General features: G+C 35.1%; 1 protein-coding gene across 5 annotated transcripts in view; it reads left to right on the top strand.

The window, feature by feature from the left end:
* The window catches only part of LOC109369780 (uncharacterized), a 236,482-nt gene that overhangs the window by 161,245 nt on the left and 57,464 nt on the right, over window positions 1-17,773 (top strand). For 4 of the 5 annotated variants that reach the window (XM_085234932.1, XM_085234933.1, XM_085234934.1 and 1 more), the window contains exon 3: window positions 2,762-2,827. In XM_085234932.1, the coding sequence (XP_085091058.1) occupies window positions 2,762-2,827 (66 nt within the window). Of the gene's footprint in view, window positions 1-2,761; window positions 2,828-15,719; window positions 15,776-17,773 lie in introns of all 5 variants that reach the window. The other variant, XM_085234930.1, reaches the window with a different exon arrangement.

Here is a 17,773-nt window from a genome sequence, read left to right as displayed (position 1 = left end):
AGTCCCCAGAGCACATTAACTTGTTCTTCCAACTACAGCCATCCTCCAGATTTCTCCCTCCATATCACAACTGTTTTTAACGTCTGTCTCTGCGTAGCTACAGAGCTCTTTGCCAACTCAGAGCAGTGGGGAGACACTTTTGAGTGTCTTTCCTGACAAGAAGCAGAATAACAGTGTTGGAAAGGTCTGAACTAAAGTTAATGCATCCCAGGGAAATGTGAAATACTGTCGTGATTTAGTTCCTTAGCCTTTGCATTAAAATTATGCATATATACAGCTGGTTTGTAATGCAGAGAAATGGTTGTAAAACTGCTTGCACACATGTTGTTTTCTTTGATGCTGACCCACTATATGCTCTTGAGTAAATAAATCATTGAATCTTTCTGTGCTTTTGCTATTCCTGTACTTCCTCATTCTACTGTTTATATTTGATCCACAGTATTTCTGCTTTTTATACTGAAAAAGAAAACCAAACATTTTCATGTATATTTCACTGTTTTAGTCATTAACCATTGCACAGAAAGAGTCCAGACTGAGATTTTTCTGTATACTTTACACTTGCTTAGAAAAGAATCATTCAATTCAGACATGAAAACATGGACAATAATATTTTACAATTCAATTTCAATAAATATGATAATTTGTATCTTTCAAACTACATATTGAACATAACTTTAGCTCCATGTTAGGTTTTACCATCAGCTTAGTGAATTGATTCTGTTCAGGTTGGCTGTTGAATCCTTTGGGTTTTCCAGAACTATTTGGGCATTATGTCCTTTTATGTACAATTTAAAAAAGCACACCAATCTATTACAGCTGTGCCTGAATACTACTTCTATATTTGTGCATAGCTTTTCCATACAGAAATACTCATTTTATGCATGTGGCTGTGCAGTTTAAAATCATTAATTTTAAGTTTATGGTATGAATGCACCTTCATGTAAGACTTTAAAATCTGGTCATGCAGATCTTTCCCTTTTAATGAGCTTTTCATTTTATCTTTTGGACAAAAATCTGCATATATTTGCATAATTCATGTGTATTTTTAGAAAAGGTCACTGGAAATTGAACTTACAAAATGGTAAAACACAGCTTGGGTATATCCAAGTAACTCATATAAATATAAACAAGGATATGTATCCCAAAATGAAGAACTCAGATGATCTGACTAAAATGTGATAAATAGCTTTTCTCATTGGCTAAGGACAAGAAGAAACTCACGACCACAAGAATGTGTTCTCCAACCTTACGTTTTCTTCTGGAACTTTTTACTTTGAATTGTAGTTTATTTTGTAATTACTATATTGACATTCATTTTCTCCCTTTCTGACTATGATGTAGTTTATTGATAGTATTGGTTGTAACTATAGAGTTCCTTTTGTGCAAAATAGTGCCAAGCTTTTTATTTATTGGGGTATTACTGGCTGTTTACAGGGAGTGATGTTTTTGAGGTCTTTTAGAGCATTTTAGTACAACATCAGTAATTTTCTGTATGAGCATCTGGAGAGGAGAGAAGAGTAGGTTTTCTGGAGGCAAAAGGAGAGAATTCCAGATGAGCAGCTGCCTTCTTTTTTCCACTTAGAAACATCTCTTACCTTTGCTATAAGTGTCATTCGTGGACTCCTTTGCTTGTGACAGATTCCTTGAGCTTAAATCCAAAAAAAAAAAAAAAAAAAAAAAAAAAAAAAAAATTAATTTGTGTGAATGGGATACTTAGTGAAATAAATAATAAACAAGCTTTTCCTGATCCCTGATCCTGATCTCTTGCACTGAATCAATTCCAGACAGACTGTGCTTGAGTTTGGGTACAAATACATTTTAACTTTTCCTCACAAAAACTCTGTAACTCTGGTGCAGTAAAGTGAAAAACGTCAGAATGAAAGTGAGCAGAGGATGGAAGTGGTAGGAAAACAATACAACAATTAAATATATAAAAATCCATTGTTACCCAGAAAATAGAAGAAGAATTCACAGAATAAAAAATAGTTATCAGGAAGCAAGATTTGCTCACTCATTTTTTTTATGTGTCTATATCAAAGTGGGTTTTTTCCCAGCAAAATTCTGAGAGTTGGGTTTTTTTTTTGTATTTTCAAATACTTCAGATTACAGGATTTGAGGGAACTCCTTTAGAAGATTATTCAATGGGCAGATACATCTATTTATTAGCATGTTCTTTCCAAGTTCTGCCTTTGCTCAGTTTCATTCCATTTTTCCTCCCCCTTGGGCCACATAAAACAGTTTTTTCTGATTCTTGATATTTATGTCCTTCAGACGCTTAGGGATGCTTATCATTGATCCCTCAGATACAGGGGAAAAAAAAAAATTGCTTCAGTAGTAGAAAAGGCAGGAGATACAGCAGTTTTAACAGCTGTACGTATCTTAATAAACCATATTACAATATATTTGCAAAATATAAGAGGAATAAAATTTGCATATGTATATTTAATTTTTGAGCTTAAGTGGATTTTTTTTTTAGTGATTAAATCTTTTCAGTTGACCTGTGTTACAACAGTTGGATCAGTCCAGGACTTTGAATCATCCAGAATTTGCTCCGCTTTGAAGGCAAACCAGCCTCTTAACTGTTTACTTCTTTCTGCTTAATGCAGTGTCAACTGGGGGACCAGATCTATCTTATTTCCTAGTAACATACTGAAATAGTTTTCTATGAAAAGTGCTGCAGTTTTTTACTGTACTCCTTTCTTGAGATTATAATTGTTTCCTATCATCAGTGATTCTTCTTTCTTCTTGTTCTACTTTCTAGCTCTCAGTATTGTTCTGTGTCTTGGAACTGCAGGTTTTCCACAAAAGAAAATTTGGTTGTGTCAAGGTAAGTGGACAAAACTATATTAGATTGCAAACATTCTTGTGTTTAAAAAGGTTGCTTTTATGTTTGACGTTCTGTGGTGCTATTGTCTGCTTGTGTATGTACGTATGCTTCATGGTGAACATCTCCACCTGAGGAATTATTCAGCTAAAGCATGAACAAGAAGCAAAAAAGCTGCTTGACTATAAACCAAGCTTCATAAAAGAGATGCATTAGTGCTGTCAGCAAATATTTCTCCAAGATCTCAGAAGGTAAACATTCATTAAACAGAAGTTATGCTGTTACTTCAACAGGACCTATTTCCTTTTTTACATTATTACTATGTACTAATTCTATACTGTTACTCTGATTATAACATCGTAACTCTTGCAATAAGAAAGAGTTAAGGAAACCTTTGAAGTTTTGCCTTTTTAAGAAAAGAAGGGACAATGGTACAGAACATTTAGAAAAAATGTAATCTGAAGGACTCAGATAAATATCATTGGAATTATATCTGGAAACATTACACAATTTAGTAATTACTGCCCTGATGTGGCTTATATTTAGTAAATTAATTGTATTTGCATATATCAACTATATATATGGAGATGTCAGCGTAATCTCTGTCAAATTCCATGAATCTGTGAATCGGATAAACATCTGCAGGCAGTACAAAAAGTGTGCTTAGTCAAGCAATTTGTCAGAAGTGCATAAAAACTGCTTCTCCCAACCCTTCCTTATTAACTGAGCCAGGATTTAAAACAGCATCTGCAAATGTTTCACTCTTGATCCCAAAGCAAGGAATCATTGCTAAGCTGTTTATGGAGTATACTTTGAACGTGTTATGTCCTGAAGAGCAAGATAGCAGACAACCAGATAGAACTTAAATATTTGGGATAAAGCTGACAGGTGAAAGTCTGTTTTAACATTACTGTTGCTGAATCCAGTTCTGTCTTCAGTAAAGCATATGTAGCTGATGAAGAAAATGGCATCCTGGTAGTAAAAAAAAACTGTGTGTATCTAGGGTGATCTGCAAAAACCATATTTTTCCAATGCTGACGGTGTTTATCTTGATACAATTACTGGTGATTATTAATGATTTTCATAGTTGCAACTATAAACTAGAGCTGAAGTACTGTGAACACTGTAAAGTTTCTAAAACTAAATATCATTTCAGGTAGTTTTCACCTGAGTGTAACTATAATCCCTGTTTTTTGATTATTCAAAAGCAGCTGGAGATTCAGTAACTGCTATTTGCCAGCTATGTTTTTAGACTGTGCAAGCAAGTAGTTGAAAACCCTCTGTTATAGTTACAAAAATCCATACAGGCCTGAGCAGGCAAGACACAAGATACAGTGTCTTTCTCTTTCTGATACACTTGAAAAATGGTTTTTAAAAACAGCTTGAAATACTTGATACTCTAATGCTAAACACAGAATATTTACCAGTCTGATTCTCTTGCCTAAATAATGTGAATTTGTACTTGCAAGCATATTTTAAGATGTACATTTAGTAGAAAAGATTAGTACAGGCAAAGAATTTTATCACTAGATTGAATAGAAGTTGCTCATACTGTTCTAGATAGTTGAAGAAACTAATGTGAAATGCTTCTATAGGCAGTTCTATTCTGCAGTAAACACAGGGATAGTGGTGTCAAGATAGTATATTCATATAAGATAAGGAAAATATCAATTTCAGGGATATTCCAGCAGTCTCAACTGACAATACTGTTTTCATTTGAACTCATTTCACTGTTTAATAGTCTTTTATTTTAAAAGACCATAGCCATGTATACATCTGATTGGCTGAGCCTTTATGAGAATTTTGCATTAAAATTGGTCTTGAAGTTACTCATAGAATTTGTGAGTCAGTAAAATTTGAATGATAGTCATCAGATTAAGCAGAAGGGTTCAAAGATCTTCTATTTGTAAATAGAGATGGTGGAGAAATATTTTTGCAGATCGTGTTTCTTTTATGTGTATGTCATGTCTGTATAATCTTTTTTTTTTTTCCCTTGATGGGGATATTTGAACTATGAAACAAGGAATCTGTTTTTCTGCTTTCATTGATCAACTAAAGCAGTCAAATTCCTTATTCCCATCTCCTCCTCATCTGTATCTTTTTGGCGGCGATCACGTTTTCTAGGCAGCACTTCCAGCACTTCCTTGCTAGTCTATAAAGGCCAAAAGGAAGATGCAAATCAGTCTAGAGATAAGTAGTCAGGTCATCTAATTTATCTTTTCTACACTGTCTTTTTTCATCACTTAAAATGTTGCTCTATAGATGAGACAGTCTAATTAGTTACAGAGAGTATAATCCAGGAATCGCTGCCTTCAGTAAGGTACTGTACTTCAATTTTAATGAAGTATTATGGAAGTCTTAATTTTAAATGAACTTCATTCACTACTGCTAAGATAACAATAATAGTAATAAATAGTAATTTATCTCGATAAGCATTTTATGATGAAAAAAAATCTAGGAAGTGATGCATTAAATAACCAATAGCCAGAATGTTTTAGAATGAGTGGTATCTATTATCTTTATGTCCTTGCAAATGAGGAAAGTGAGACTGTAGATGACAGATCCACAGCAGTTCTGAAAAGAATAAAAATGTTCCAAGTGAATTTTATGTTTTCATAGCTACTAGAACATTTTAAAAACTTGTTCTGAATTTCCAAAGCAGTATAGCACCATTTACAGGCAAAATAAAGTTCTCTTTTTAGGATTAAAAAATAATAAAAAATCTCAAAGAATAAAACCAAACACATTTAGAAAATCAAAGAACAGTTTAAAGCTGACAATCTCCAGCCAATAAGTATGGTTTCATAAAACTGGATGCACTTCCACTTTGCTCCTACCAGATGGGAGGGCTCTGTATGAACTCTTAAAGTTGTCCTTCATGTTTTCTTTCCATAAAATCAGTTAAATGTTGTTAATTCAATTTATTTCTGAAGGTGACTTCGTTTTCATTCAGATAGTGTTTGCCAAATAAAAAGCATGGCAACATTAATGAAGGGAAATAAAATCAGTAACTCTTAATTATGTATGCTGAAAATTATCTTCATGTTTTAGAGGAACTTAGTAACTGAGGAATTTGCATCTTTGCGTCATAAATCTGCACCTTCCTGCTTCTGTTATTTTGTAAAATTTCCCCTTGAAAAACTTTGTTTTAAATCCCAAAAATTCGTATAACAGGAAATTCAAAGACCCAGTAAGATTCTTCACCTGAAGCTCATTTGGAGTGCATCAGTTTGTCACATCCCAAAGGAAGGTGTTAAAGATATCTCAGATGACCCATCCTCTGGAAGTGCCTATTTATTTCCAGTGGCCATAGAGGGATCCCAGACAGCTACCTCAGATACTGATGTCGGTGCAGATCCAGAGATTAAGCAAACAAGTGGAAATGCCCCTCCCTCTTTTTCCTGCCACCTGCCCTATGTCTTTCCCCTGACTTCAAGGACTTAGCTCCAATCTTTCATCCTCAGTTAATATGAGAACTAAAGGATGATTTGCTTTCCAATTCTTTTTAAGAAGAGAAACAATCATTTTGAAGGAAATCTGTAGATAGCTTATGTTAGTGCTCAATTACCCATCATTCAGACAAGGGTAAATATTAGGATTTGAGAATCTAGCACAAGTAATAGATTTTTCTTTTTTAGGGAAAACAGCCTATTTGCTTTAAAGCCAAGCATTGACTGTTTCAATATGTTCAAGCCTAGAAGGCTGAAAACGACAACACAGATGTGATTCACATAGGGATCACCAGCATGGTGCTTCTGTGTTCTGGCTTGTTGGAAAGCTTCCAGGGGATTTAGGAAGAGAACATACTGCAGAAATGCAAACCATTATTTAGCCAATTAGTTAGGAAAATGTGTTGTTTCAGCATGATCAGATTTAGCTTTGTTAATTTTTATTTGTTCTCATTAAAATTTCCGCACACAGAACAAAATATTTAGTCACAGAGCTGTTATCTTTAGTTAAAATGGCTATTTATCAATCAGATGTTGTTTGAGAATATCCTGTGTATGGAGGAGCTTACATATCTCCTAGGTGACTGTAGGAACAAAGTAGAAGCACACTGCGTAACAGCAAGGCACATCCATTATTCTTTTAGCAGTGTAGTATTTGAGTATATTTTGTACATTGAATTTATCTGATTATTTTGAACCTATAAAATCTAATTAAAACACCTTTAGTATTAGATTCCTCTTTCCTAGAAATTGCCAGTATGTTTGGTCTGGGGAGAGGTGAGAGAGACTGTAGAAAAATGCCCCTCAGCGATGTTGTTGTTCTTGCATAATATCCTTATGGACTGGTACAACTGAGCAATGCACAGCCATTTTTTAAGTGTGTAGGTAAATCACTTTGTTTTAAGTAAGCATGAGACGTATTAAGGTTTTCTTGGTCTTTAGATAATCTACTATAGATGCAGAAATTTGTAGATGAGAATCGAAAGTGGTTTTACAGGAAGGACTTTCCAGGTTTTCCACATAGTAATGAAATATGATATAAAGCAACACAGTGTCAATAAATCTACAGGATAAAGGTCAGGTTTACATCGATGGACAGAGCTGGCAAATACATTTGTTCCTGCAATGTCTGTGTTTTAAATGCCAACCTCTGATGAACCCAGTGTAGAAATACACTTTAGGGTTTGATGAGATGTCAGTTTTGTTCAGTGCTGATCAAATAAGATGAATGAAAGTGAAACAAGAACAAAAATATTACTTCTGTCATTTATTTTTTATGCATTACAGGAAGTGGGTCAGTCAGGGAGATTTCTCTTAAACAAATAGCAATCACTGCACAATATCACCCATTGATCTATTTCACAGCAGGCAATAGCCTTTTTGTCAGAAAGGACATACCATTCAAATACCACAGAATACATAGAAATGCCCATGACAGGTTTGAAAAGTATCTTCCCCTCCTTTTATTGCCAAGATTGCCAAGCCATCTCCTTTCACAAATCAATCTAAGCAGCAGAGGCAGAGCATTGAAAAAAAAAAAAAAAAAAAAAAAAAAACAACCACAAAAAACTTTCAGTTGTATTGTGAAGGCAGATATGCAATAAAAAAAATGTAGCATAAATATTGCCTAATGTAATGGAAATGTAGTGTTTGGCAAAATATAATTTGTTCTCTGTTACGTGATCCTGAAAAGATACCTGACAATTAGGCAATTGCAAAAGAGCAGCCCTAGCAATTTGAAGGCCCTGTCCTTAATCTGAGTAATGTGTCATATCATTAATTCATCATCTTCGTGAAACATTATCAAATGCTAGAGTCCATGTACCTCCCAGGACTATAAATGTTTGCCTTAAATAAAAAGTATTTTTGTGGATAAACTGTTTTGAAAATGTACCACCTGCTTTTATGCTTGATTTGGTTAGGAAATTATTTTAATGCATTTAAATGCAATATTCAGCTCCTGTTGTGATTTGAAGCAGCTATTATGTATCTAAAGTGAAGCAGCTAAATTTATATATATGCACCAAAGTAAAAGTGGGTTAAGTTCCTAAGCATTTATGACCTGTGTGGAGGTAAATGTTACTCCCAGTTTGTCACCTGCATGTTGGCACAGCTAAAGAGCAACACAAAAATGTTCTAATAATATTTTACTGTTGAATTTGGAATGTTGTATCCATTATTTATTCAAATAACTAAATTACTTCAATTTGCTTGACAAGATATCTTTGCTGATCTTAAAATTCATGGATTATTGTATTCAGAAGATGTGTATTTCAGTGCAGTGACATCTGTAAATAGAACTGATTAGATTTAATTCAAAAGACATTTGTCTACTGCTTTGGCATGTTATTTGTGGAGGTCAAATAAACTAAATCATAATGAATGCCTGAAATCAAGTAAGCATTCATCTAGTAATGAAGTGAGATGTGTGAGAAACCTCTCAGCTCTAGCTGAAGTCTGGGTTTATAGGCAATCTATAATCTTGAGTATCGTGTTTCTTTTTGGAGATAAGAATAAACTTCCTTTTCAAAAATGCAGAGGAAAATTACAGCACTTGTGAAAGGGAAAATTTGGTTACAAGAGCAAAATAAACAGAGGAGACAGAGACCTACATCCATATGGCTGATTCATTCCTGCTGAGTCCCATTGTTGGATTAGTTGCAAATATGTAAGCATTTACCATTCAATATAAAAACTACAGAGCTTAACCATGATAACCACCGTACTACTCACTATTTAGAATTACCTGTGTTACCCTTGCAATGACAAGAAATGCCAGTAGAAGATGATACGAATTTGAAGCTTCAAACTTACAGTTTATATTGTAAAATGTATTTTTTTTTAACAAAGAAACAAAGCGCGCTATATATAATTCCACTTAAGTTCTCAATAGATATCCAGTTCTTCAGAGTTCTTACAGAATTGAGAAGAATTTAATGGTAGGGGAAAGCAGCGAATGATTCTTGTAGCATGACAAATCTGGAGCTTTTGTGGAAATGACTTACATGATCTTTTCTCCTTTCTAATATTGGATCTGAGTAATTTTGTAATAATTGTACTACTGAATTTTAGCTTTACTTTCCATTTGGAATTCTCTTACGTGATGCTGTATTCTGTGTTTACTTATGTGATATAGCAGTACATAGTTGAATCTGTTAATATGTATTATTATACACCTGCGCATTTATCAGCACCACAAAAATGAGACAAAGTGTGGATTTTTTAAAAGGTTAGACATTATTCTCAAAAGAATTAGTGTGAAAATTTCTATTTTGTATAGCAGGATTGAGATTTGTTCCATTTCTTAAACCTTTCAACTGCTAGTCTGTTAGTACTCCACCATTCACCTGATAGTGATCTTGCATCATACTTCTCGTCTGACACATTAGTGTTTGGTTGGACACGTTGAGGTTTGGTGTCAGGACCCAGGACACGTCCCTTCAATATGATGGCTTAGCTGCCAGCGGCTGGGAACCTGCCGTAGTTATGTCCAATAACAAAATAATGAAACTATGACAAATTAACTGTACCACTGTGTCTGCAAGGAGAGCCAAGTGATCAGTGCTCCTGAGGGTCATCCTGGCTGAGCTATGGGGCAAACATGCCTATGTCCTACTCTGGTCCAAACTCTGTTCGAGACGCTTGATTCTCAGATCACTCTATCTAGTGATCTGAACTCTGGGCTAAGCCTGGTTCCCTTTCCAGATCTGCTCTGCTTGTCTTGCTCAGGAATGGTGGGACTGCCCTTTCATCTGTGATGCCGCTGCCTGCCTTGTTTTCTCAGTGGGTCTCTGGCTCTGCTCACCAATTGAAGTAGTGCATAAACCACTTTGTCAGCCCAATTAGGGAAGAAAAGAGGGGTTACCTCCAAAACTGGAAGTGAAATGGGCAAAGCAAACCCAAAGGAGGCAGTAGAGCTTCCTGTAAATTACCACTGATCCAGATTAGGCCTTTCTTTTGATCAATCTATGAAAGTCTTACCTAGTTACCAGACAAGTATTAATTGTACCTGGGGAAGTAAGATAGTATCTTGTTGCTCTTTTGTGAGATACAACTCTCTTGATAAACAGGAACCATTCATATTGCATATAAATAACTCACAAGTTTAACTATACCTAATTCCAGATGAACTTTCCAGCAGCTGCAGACTTTATGGAAGTCTTCTGGATGCATATCAGAAACCTTAATGCAATATCCTTCATGTGAAAGGATATCCTTCAGCTACAGTTTCCTTCTCTGAACTATCCGCTAACTTACTTTTCTCCCTCAAATATCTGTCAGATCATTGCTCTGTCTAAAGCACTTTCTTTCCCATCATTAACATAAGTAATTGACCTTTTTAATAATGACAGAACAGAGAAGAAGTGTGGAGGGAACTCTTGATATCGACATGGTGGGGTTCTTGGGTGTGTCCTCATTTATCCTTGCAGATGAAGTAGTTAAGAGTGTTCAGGGACGATGAACTTAGTGGCTGTGTTTAGGGCATATTTGTATTATTTTCTATTTTGACAACAGCAAATACTTGGCTACCACACTGTAAACTATCCCATTGAATTTTTTTTTATCCCCAACAAATAATTTGACTCATGCTTGTTGACTAAGCAGTTGTTCTTACATATTGTTTCCAGTTGTACTTAATAAATGACTTTAATTTGCAGCACACTGCATGCCTATATCTCTACAACCCTGTGCAGTAATTTGTATATTTCTTCTTAATAGTTTAATTGTTTGTAATTGTCATTTTTGAAAGTAACTTCTTGATAATTCAATTGAACAGTTTTTATTCCCTTGCTTCTCAATAGTAAAGCTTTAGGTACTTTTTATTCAAATTATCCAAGGTACTTATTTAACATCTCTTTCTAATCTGGTTAATAAACAGTACTATTCTTACTTTTCCTTTGGGAAACAAAGAAAAAGCACTACAAAAACGTATTTCTTTACATAAATGCAAACAAGGCCATTTAATTAGGTTCGGTAGCGTAGCTGATGAATGGTCTGTATATACTATAAATGGAGTATATATATCATGTATACATACACTTTAGTTAGAACTTTACAGCATCTTAATATGTCTGTGTAAAAAAAAAGGCTTTAGTTCCAAAAAGCTGCTGCTTAATCAAATTTGACAGGGGTTTTTAGTATTCTGAGTTGTACAGAATGGTTCCTGTAACTTCACACAGGAGAAAATTGTTGCGTAAAGAAAATTATTTACTAGATGGTTATTCAAAAGTACACATGAAGAAGTGATAGGTGCCTAAATATGTTTTTAAATCTGCACTGAAGTCTAATTCACAATGGATTGTTGAGTGTATGAAATAAAATATCTGTCTATGGGATAGGGAAGAGAACTTTGAGAAGATAGTATTGGTGTTTTGTGTTTTTTGGTACTGGTGATTTTTGCTTGTCGGGGTCTAAAAAGGTGTTAGAAAAGGATTCTAATCTCTATGATGCTCTTCTAAGAATAGACTTTGACTTCGCAATCTCATTTTAAAACAAAAACAACCCGTCTACATCAATGGGTATATAACTTAAATGTAAAACATTTAAAACGTTTATTGATTTTTTTTTGGAAGATAAATCAATCTTGCCAACTGTTCATGTCATTTTCTTGCACCTAATTTTCCATTTCTCTCTGTTGTGCAATTTTGCATCACTTCTAAGATGAAATAATGCATCTAAAAGCTGCTTCAACCCTCATTAGCTGATGAAAAAGTTTTTTTAATTTGTTTTTGTGGGTGTTTTTTTTTCTTTTTTTAAGACAATATCCTGTATTAAATGTTTTCTAACGGTCCATTTCCAGTGTGTTTTATGTTTCACACATAAATACAGTTACACCTAGGCACAATATGTCTGCTGGATTGAATCACACCGAGATACAAGAAACAAAGCAAAATTCTTGTTCAGGTTTTAGCTTTTCTCCAGTACTGTCACATCACTTCAAACTAGCTTAGTGACATGGAGACTGGGAGAGATCAGTCTGTGTCTACTTACTCTACTCAGTCTACTGAACGCGCTCTCCTAGCAGTGTTGGTGTTCTGTCTGGTCAGTTCATCAGAAGTAGCTGAGTCAGGTATCATAAAACAGCTGACCTAAACCTACTTGCAAGTAGCTCAGGCGCATCATGCTCATTGTTTAATGCTTACGGGTTTATTGTAGCAATAGAATACTATAAAACTTTTATCTTGTCAATACTAAATCACTATTGCTTCTTTAAACAAGCATGTCTGGAGATTATCCAACTACGAGGGCAGTTCTGTAAGTAATGCCTCCTATTTTATTATATCAGAACATCAGAAGCAGATGTTGGTGTTAAGGCAGTAAAGGTTGAACTTTCCCACCAGTACCCCATTACATTTTGTTGCTGCGTGAGATGGCAGCCGAGGGGCAGTCTGACAGAATGGTGTCTGACATGAGAGTGCCTATGAAGCAAAGGTGTGTCACAGAGTTCTCCCATGTGGAAAAAATGGCACCCACTGACATTCATCAATGCTTGCTGAATGTTTGTAGACACCAAACACTGAATGTGAGCACAGTGAGGCAGTGGGTGCTGCGTTTCAGCAGTGGCAACAGTGGGTCACCTCCTCTGGTGCAAATCTTTACAAGTGCAGCATGTTACAAGTGTACATGTACAAGTGCAGCGGCTCTTGTTCATTGCTAGCAAAAATGCATAGTTAATGGTGGTGACTGTGTTGAAAAAATAGTGTTTTCTAGCTGAGAATGTGCTCTATTAAACAGTGTTGTTCTGCTCTTTGTGTCTGCTGTAGTTTCCATAAAAATTAAAAGGAGGCATAACTTTTGGACCAACATACGTACTATGTATTTTGAATTGAAAATGAGGGAGTCCAAGCTTCACTGAAATTTTACTGAATTGCTATCAGAACAGATACAGCTGATGCCAATATTAATTTCTGAGCACTGCTGATGCTAAAGAGGGGCAAGAGCTTAGTGTTAAGTTGCTACGGTAACCCTTATAGGCATAGCTGAGAACGTAGACAGTGAGGAACTGGATCAAGAAAGATGATGATTCTCAAAGTGATTCTGATTATCAGGGACGGAAATGAAGTCCAAAGAAAAAACTAAATAAACTTGGAATTGAACATACGAAATCAAGAGAGCAGGATAGAATTAGAAGTAATATTTCAGGAGAGATGTCTGAAGAACATTATTGATGGGAGATTTTTCACTGCTAGCCAAGGTTATTAAATCAGAAACTAGAGAAGTCCTGAGAGAAGACAAGCATGTGATTCATGCGAGGAAAAATAGTTTGAAGGGCATAAAACATTGTTAAATAATATTCATTGTGTAGGTGAAAGAAAATCATCTCCACGAAAATCTGAAGTAACATCTCCCACTGAAGGTGTCAAAAATAATCCTTTCAGATATGAATGATATGCTTGCAGAACTCAGAATGAATTTGGATGCAGGGTGAGAAACTGGACAGTGACCTAGCAATTGTGTGAGATTGACATAGTACAAAAGAAGGGTGGCTGGAAGGAATGTATGAATTACTGAACAGTTTCTTTAGTGTTGCATGTCAGCATGAGGTAAGCCACTCTGGAAAGGATTTAAAAGAAGATGAACTGAATAGGTAGAGCTCTGAAAGGGTAGCTTGAATGGCTAACCACATGACCACGATTAAAGCACTGTGAGAATTTGGACAACAGCCTTGCTGATCTCGGAGATGCTCAGTTTGGGAGGAAAAATTAAGTGTGAGTTTATGAAGAAGGCAGTGAAGATGAGGCTACTGTCAGAAACAGAGTTTAAGGAGTTGTTTAATTATCACAATCAGAAACCATCAGTGAATCTACAGGAGCAAAACTGGAGAGAATTGTAGAATAAATATGAGGTGATTTGGAAAAATGTAAAATTACTATCTGGTGCTGTGCTGAGGATAGGTGATTCTTCATTAGACCAAGTGAAGGAGATTTATAGAAGGGAAAAGAGGGAAAAATTGAATAGTTTTTCTTGGATGAAAAAGTGTTATTGAAGATGATGATGGTGTTCATGGATTAATTCTTAGCAATAATCCAACTTAGAAGAGCTCTACTGAAAAAACTACTATGATACACACATCATATGTTGTATGCCAAATATTTTATTCCTGGTCAGAACGTATGTAGTTTCCAAAGGGAGAATTTTTGGCAAGTACGGTGCAGACAGTGGACCTAGCTTTGCCTAAAAAGTCATTACATTTTCAATAAGATTTCAGCTACTACTCTTGAATGCCTATTTTAATTTCTTTTAGTATGAAACTAAAAGAATCATGTTTCAAATGCAATTTATCAAAAGCATTTAAACAGTACAGTTCAAATTTCAAATAAAAATTGCTTCGACTATCTATAAATGAGAAATATGTGTCCATTTTGCAGGCTGTTAAAAACACATTTGTGGTGAACCCTCAATCTCTCTGTCATATCCATTTTGCTTGTTTAAACCAATAATCTCTGTTTAGAGAGGAGTGGGAACTCTGCCATTCTTTATCGTGTTCACTTCCTTTTTTTTGACTCTTTGCTATTAATTTATTTTTCACTTTTAAATTGTGTGCTTATCAAAAAAAAATCTTGTCTTTATGTGTTTGTGTTGGCTGTGCAACTGTTGCCAGAGATGCAGATTGTAGGAAAGATTGAAGAATATATTTGACCTGAAAACTCTAGTTACCTGGAACTACTTGAACATAGTTATACGGGTATATATGCCTGCATGCTTCAGGGGGAAACATTTATTTTGTGCAGAGGGAACATTCATAAGATCTGGTAGGTGAAATCATGACCCAAGAAATTAGTGATGAGTTCGATATTACTTTAAAACAGACCTGTACTTGAACGCATAGAACAAGCTAGTGTTCCTGCCAGTTTTGCAAACCTTCTGCTAATGTGGGTGGTGGTTTTGTTTTGTTTTCCAGTGGAATCTGAGGAATCCATATTATAGGATAAAATGGTAGAGTAGATTTTGTTGATGGTTGGAGGAGCAATAGTACCATTACCATTGTTTGGTTGCTTCATTTGGAGTTTCATTTCATTCAGTGGTAGCATAAATGAAAAAAAAAAATCTCAGGACTACTGAATTCTCTTCCAGCGTAAGTAAGCATTCTGAATTTTTTTTCAAAAGGTAAATATTTTTGAAAGGCTGAGGGGAAAACACGAACATATGCTCTTGAAAAGCACGCGTGTTTTAGGAGCTGTTGTCCCAATAACTTGCATTGAAATGCAATCCTCTAACTGCACATATTCTTTCTGAAAATGGAATTTGGGTGATTTCTGAAATGGATTTTCTTCATTTTCAATGGAATTAATCAACAAAAGCTTTGTTGTGTTGGAAGGGATTATTTTAGCAGCTTCCACATTTAGCTACGTGTTTAGAAAAATGCAGTTAATTTTCTATTTACCAAAGCAGAAGCAGTTGATATGACAAGATACTGAAACAGAATGTATTGTATCTCCTTGCAGATTGCACTTTTGCATTAATGAACTGTCAGGAAACCCCAGGGAATACAACCAAAGAGGTATTTATTCTTCTGCCTATATGGTTCAATTAAATATCCTGCTAATTAATTCAGAATCACTTTTCCACTGTAAATAGTTCTCGTGAAGTGTTTACATCATTGTCCCTCTAACATAGCAAACAAGGCAAAAGTGGTGACTTCTTGGTCTGTATGTTATCTGGTGCATAGGAAAATAGGTCTCCATTTCTGATAGTTTTCTAAAATCAAGCACATAATTCCAGTCCTACTAAGATCCATTTAAATTTCATAGAATCATCATGGAATTGTTTGAGTTGGAAGGATGCTTTAAAAGTTTTCTAGTTCAATTAATCTATGATGAATAGGAACACCTACAGCTCGACTGGGTTTCTCAGAGCCCCATCCAGCTTGGCCTTTTGTGTGTCTAGGGATGGGGCATCCACCACCAATCTGGACAGCATGTTCCAGTGGTTCACTGCTGTAAATTTGATATATCATCTATGAAATCACGTAGAACAGACTGTATAAACAAGGTCAAAATCAAGCTTAATTCCAAAAGTCTATGTGATTATGGGACATAATTGTTTCCTGCATTGCCTCTCATGACTCCTTGCAAAATTATTTGTTTTTCCTTGATATTAATAATCTGGCTGTATGTCACTTTGCAATTGCATAACTCTGCTTTCAAGGTTCTGAAACTTAATTTCTGTTCTGTATTGGAGTACCAAACTTTTGGGACTTATTTATAAAACAGAACCTTACTGATTATTCTAAAACTGAAAGTTCAATTTGTCTTTTCTCAAAAAAATTAGAAAAAAACCCTAATCAGTAAAAGAATTCCAGTAGGACAGCCCTTAGTTGGATGAGCAGCGGGAAGCTTCAGCCATTGTTAGAACTAGACTTTTAGAAAATGCTTCTTTTGCTGCAGTTTTGAATTGTTAATATATGTCTTTATGGTTAGCAGATTTTGTTACTGTTTTGTTGCTTGTTTGTTGTTCTAGTTTGGTTTCTAAGTGGATGCAGATGAGCCAAAATACAGTAAGAAATCTTTTGCTTTAAATTTCAATCCCAGTCTTGAAAATGCCATATTTATGATTTATATTATAAATTTCATGCACACTGTGCAGTTTAGCACTCCATTTTTAAGCGTATTTTCCCTGACTTCCACTAATAACTCACATTTCATTCGTCTTCTTTTTAGAGGATTGCAAAAAATGTGTTTTAACCAGACTCTGAAGCCCCAGGCCCGTAAATACTGAGAACTTTTCAGGAGGCTAATTCCTTCATTTCTCCCATGCCATAATTGCTTATCTCATTAAGAGATTGCTCCATTAAATTTATATTTGTATTTTTTACATCTTATATTTGAAAACATGAATATATAATGTCTCCCTGGGACTCTGCACCATTATGATGAAAGATACAAGTGCAGGCTAAGACAGACATGTTTAATTAGTGAGCAAACTTGACATTTTCAGTGTTTAGGCTAGACAGGGAAAAAGCCAAGAGCAAATTAGCATGATTTTTTCCTTAATTTTATTTTTTAGATTGTAGACAGAAAATAATTTATTGAACTGAAATGAAAATGAAACTTCTGTACATACGTAGTGGGTAAAAGACTATAAGAACTTGGACTTGGTATTTAATCACAAATCCAAATATTCCAAATACTTAGGAGCGATTATATCCTTTCTGAATGACATCTCAAATGCTGTAGGCAGCAGTGGCAGACCCACATCTTTCCTAATAAAATATATTAAATCATCTCCTTTTGAAACCCAGAATGACCTTCTGAGATCTATTTTTTTACTCTTAACAAAAATTGTTGCACGTATTATTGGAGGCTTTCCGTGCTCCTAAGACTGTCTAAAGAGATACTACTGGAGGTAGTTACAAGCTTACAAAAATAAATAGATACAACTCAGTTTCAGAATTGTTCTGCTCCTGGATAATACCAAAATAAGTTTGAGGTGCTCAGAAATGACTAGCTTGCCTTACGTATGTCAGATTTCAGAGTTATGTAACATTTAAAGTGTTGAG

The sequence above is a fragment of the Meleagris gallopavo genome, chromosome 13 (genome assembly GCF_905368555.1).
Source record: "Meleagris gallopavo chromosome 13, MGAL_WU_HG_1.1, whole genome shotgun sequence".
In the NCBI taxonomy this organism is placed as follows: domain Eukaryota; kingdom Metazoa; phylum Chordata; class Aves; order Galliformes; family Phasianidae; genus Meleagris; species Meleagris gallopavo.
This window is presented reverse-complemented; position numbering and strand designations above follow the sequence as displayed.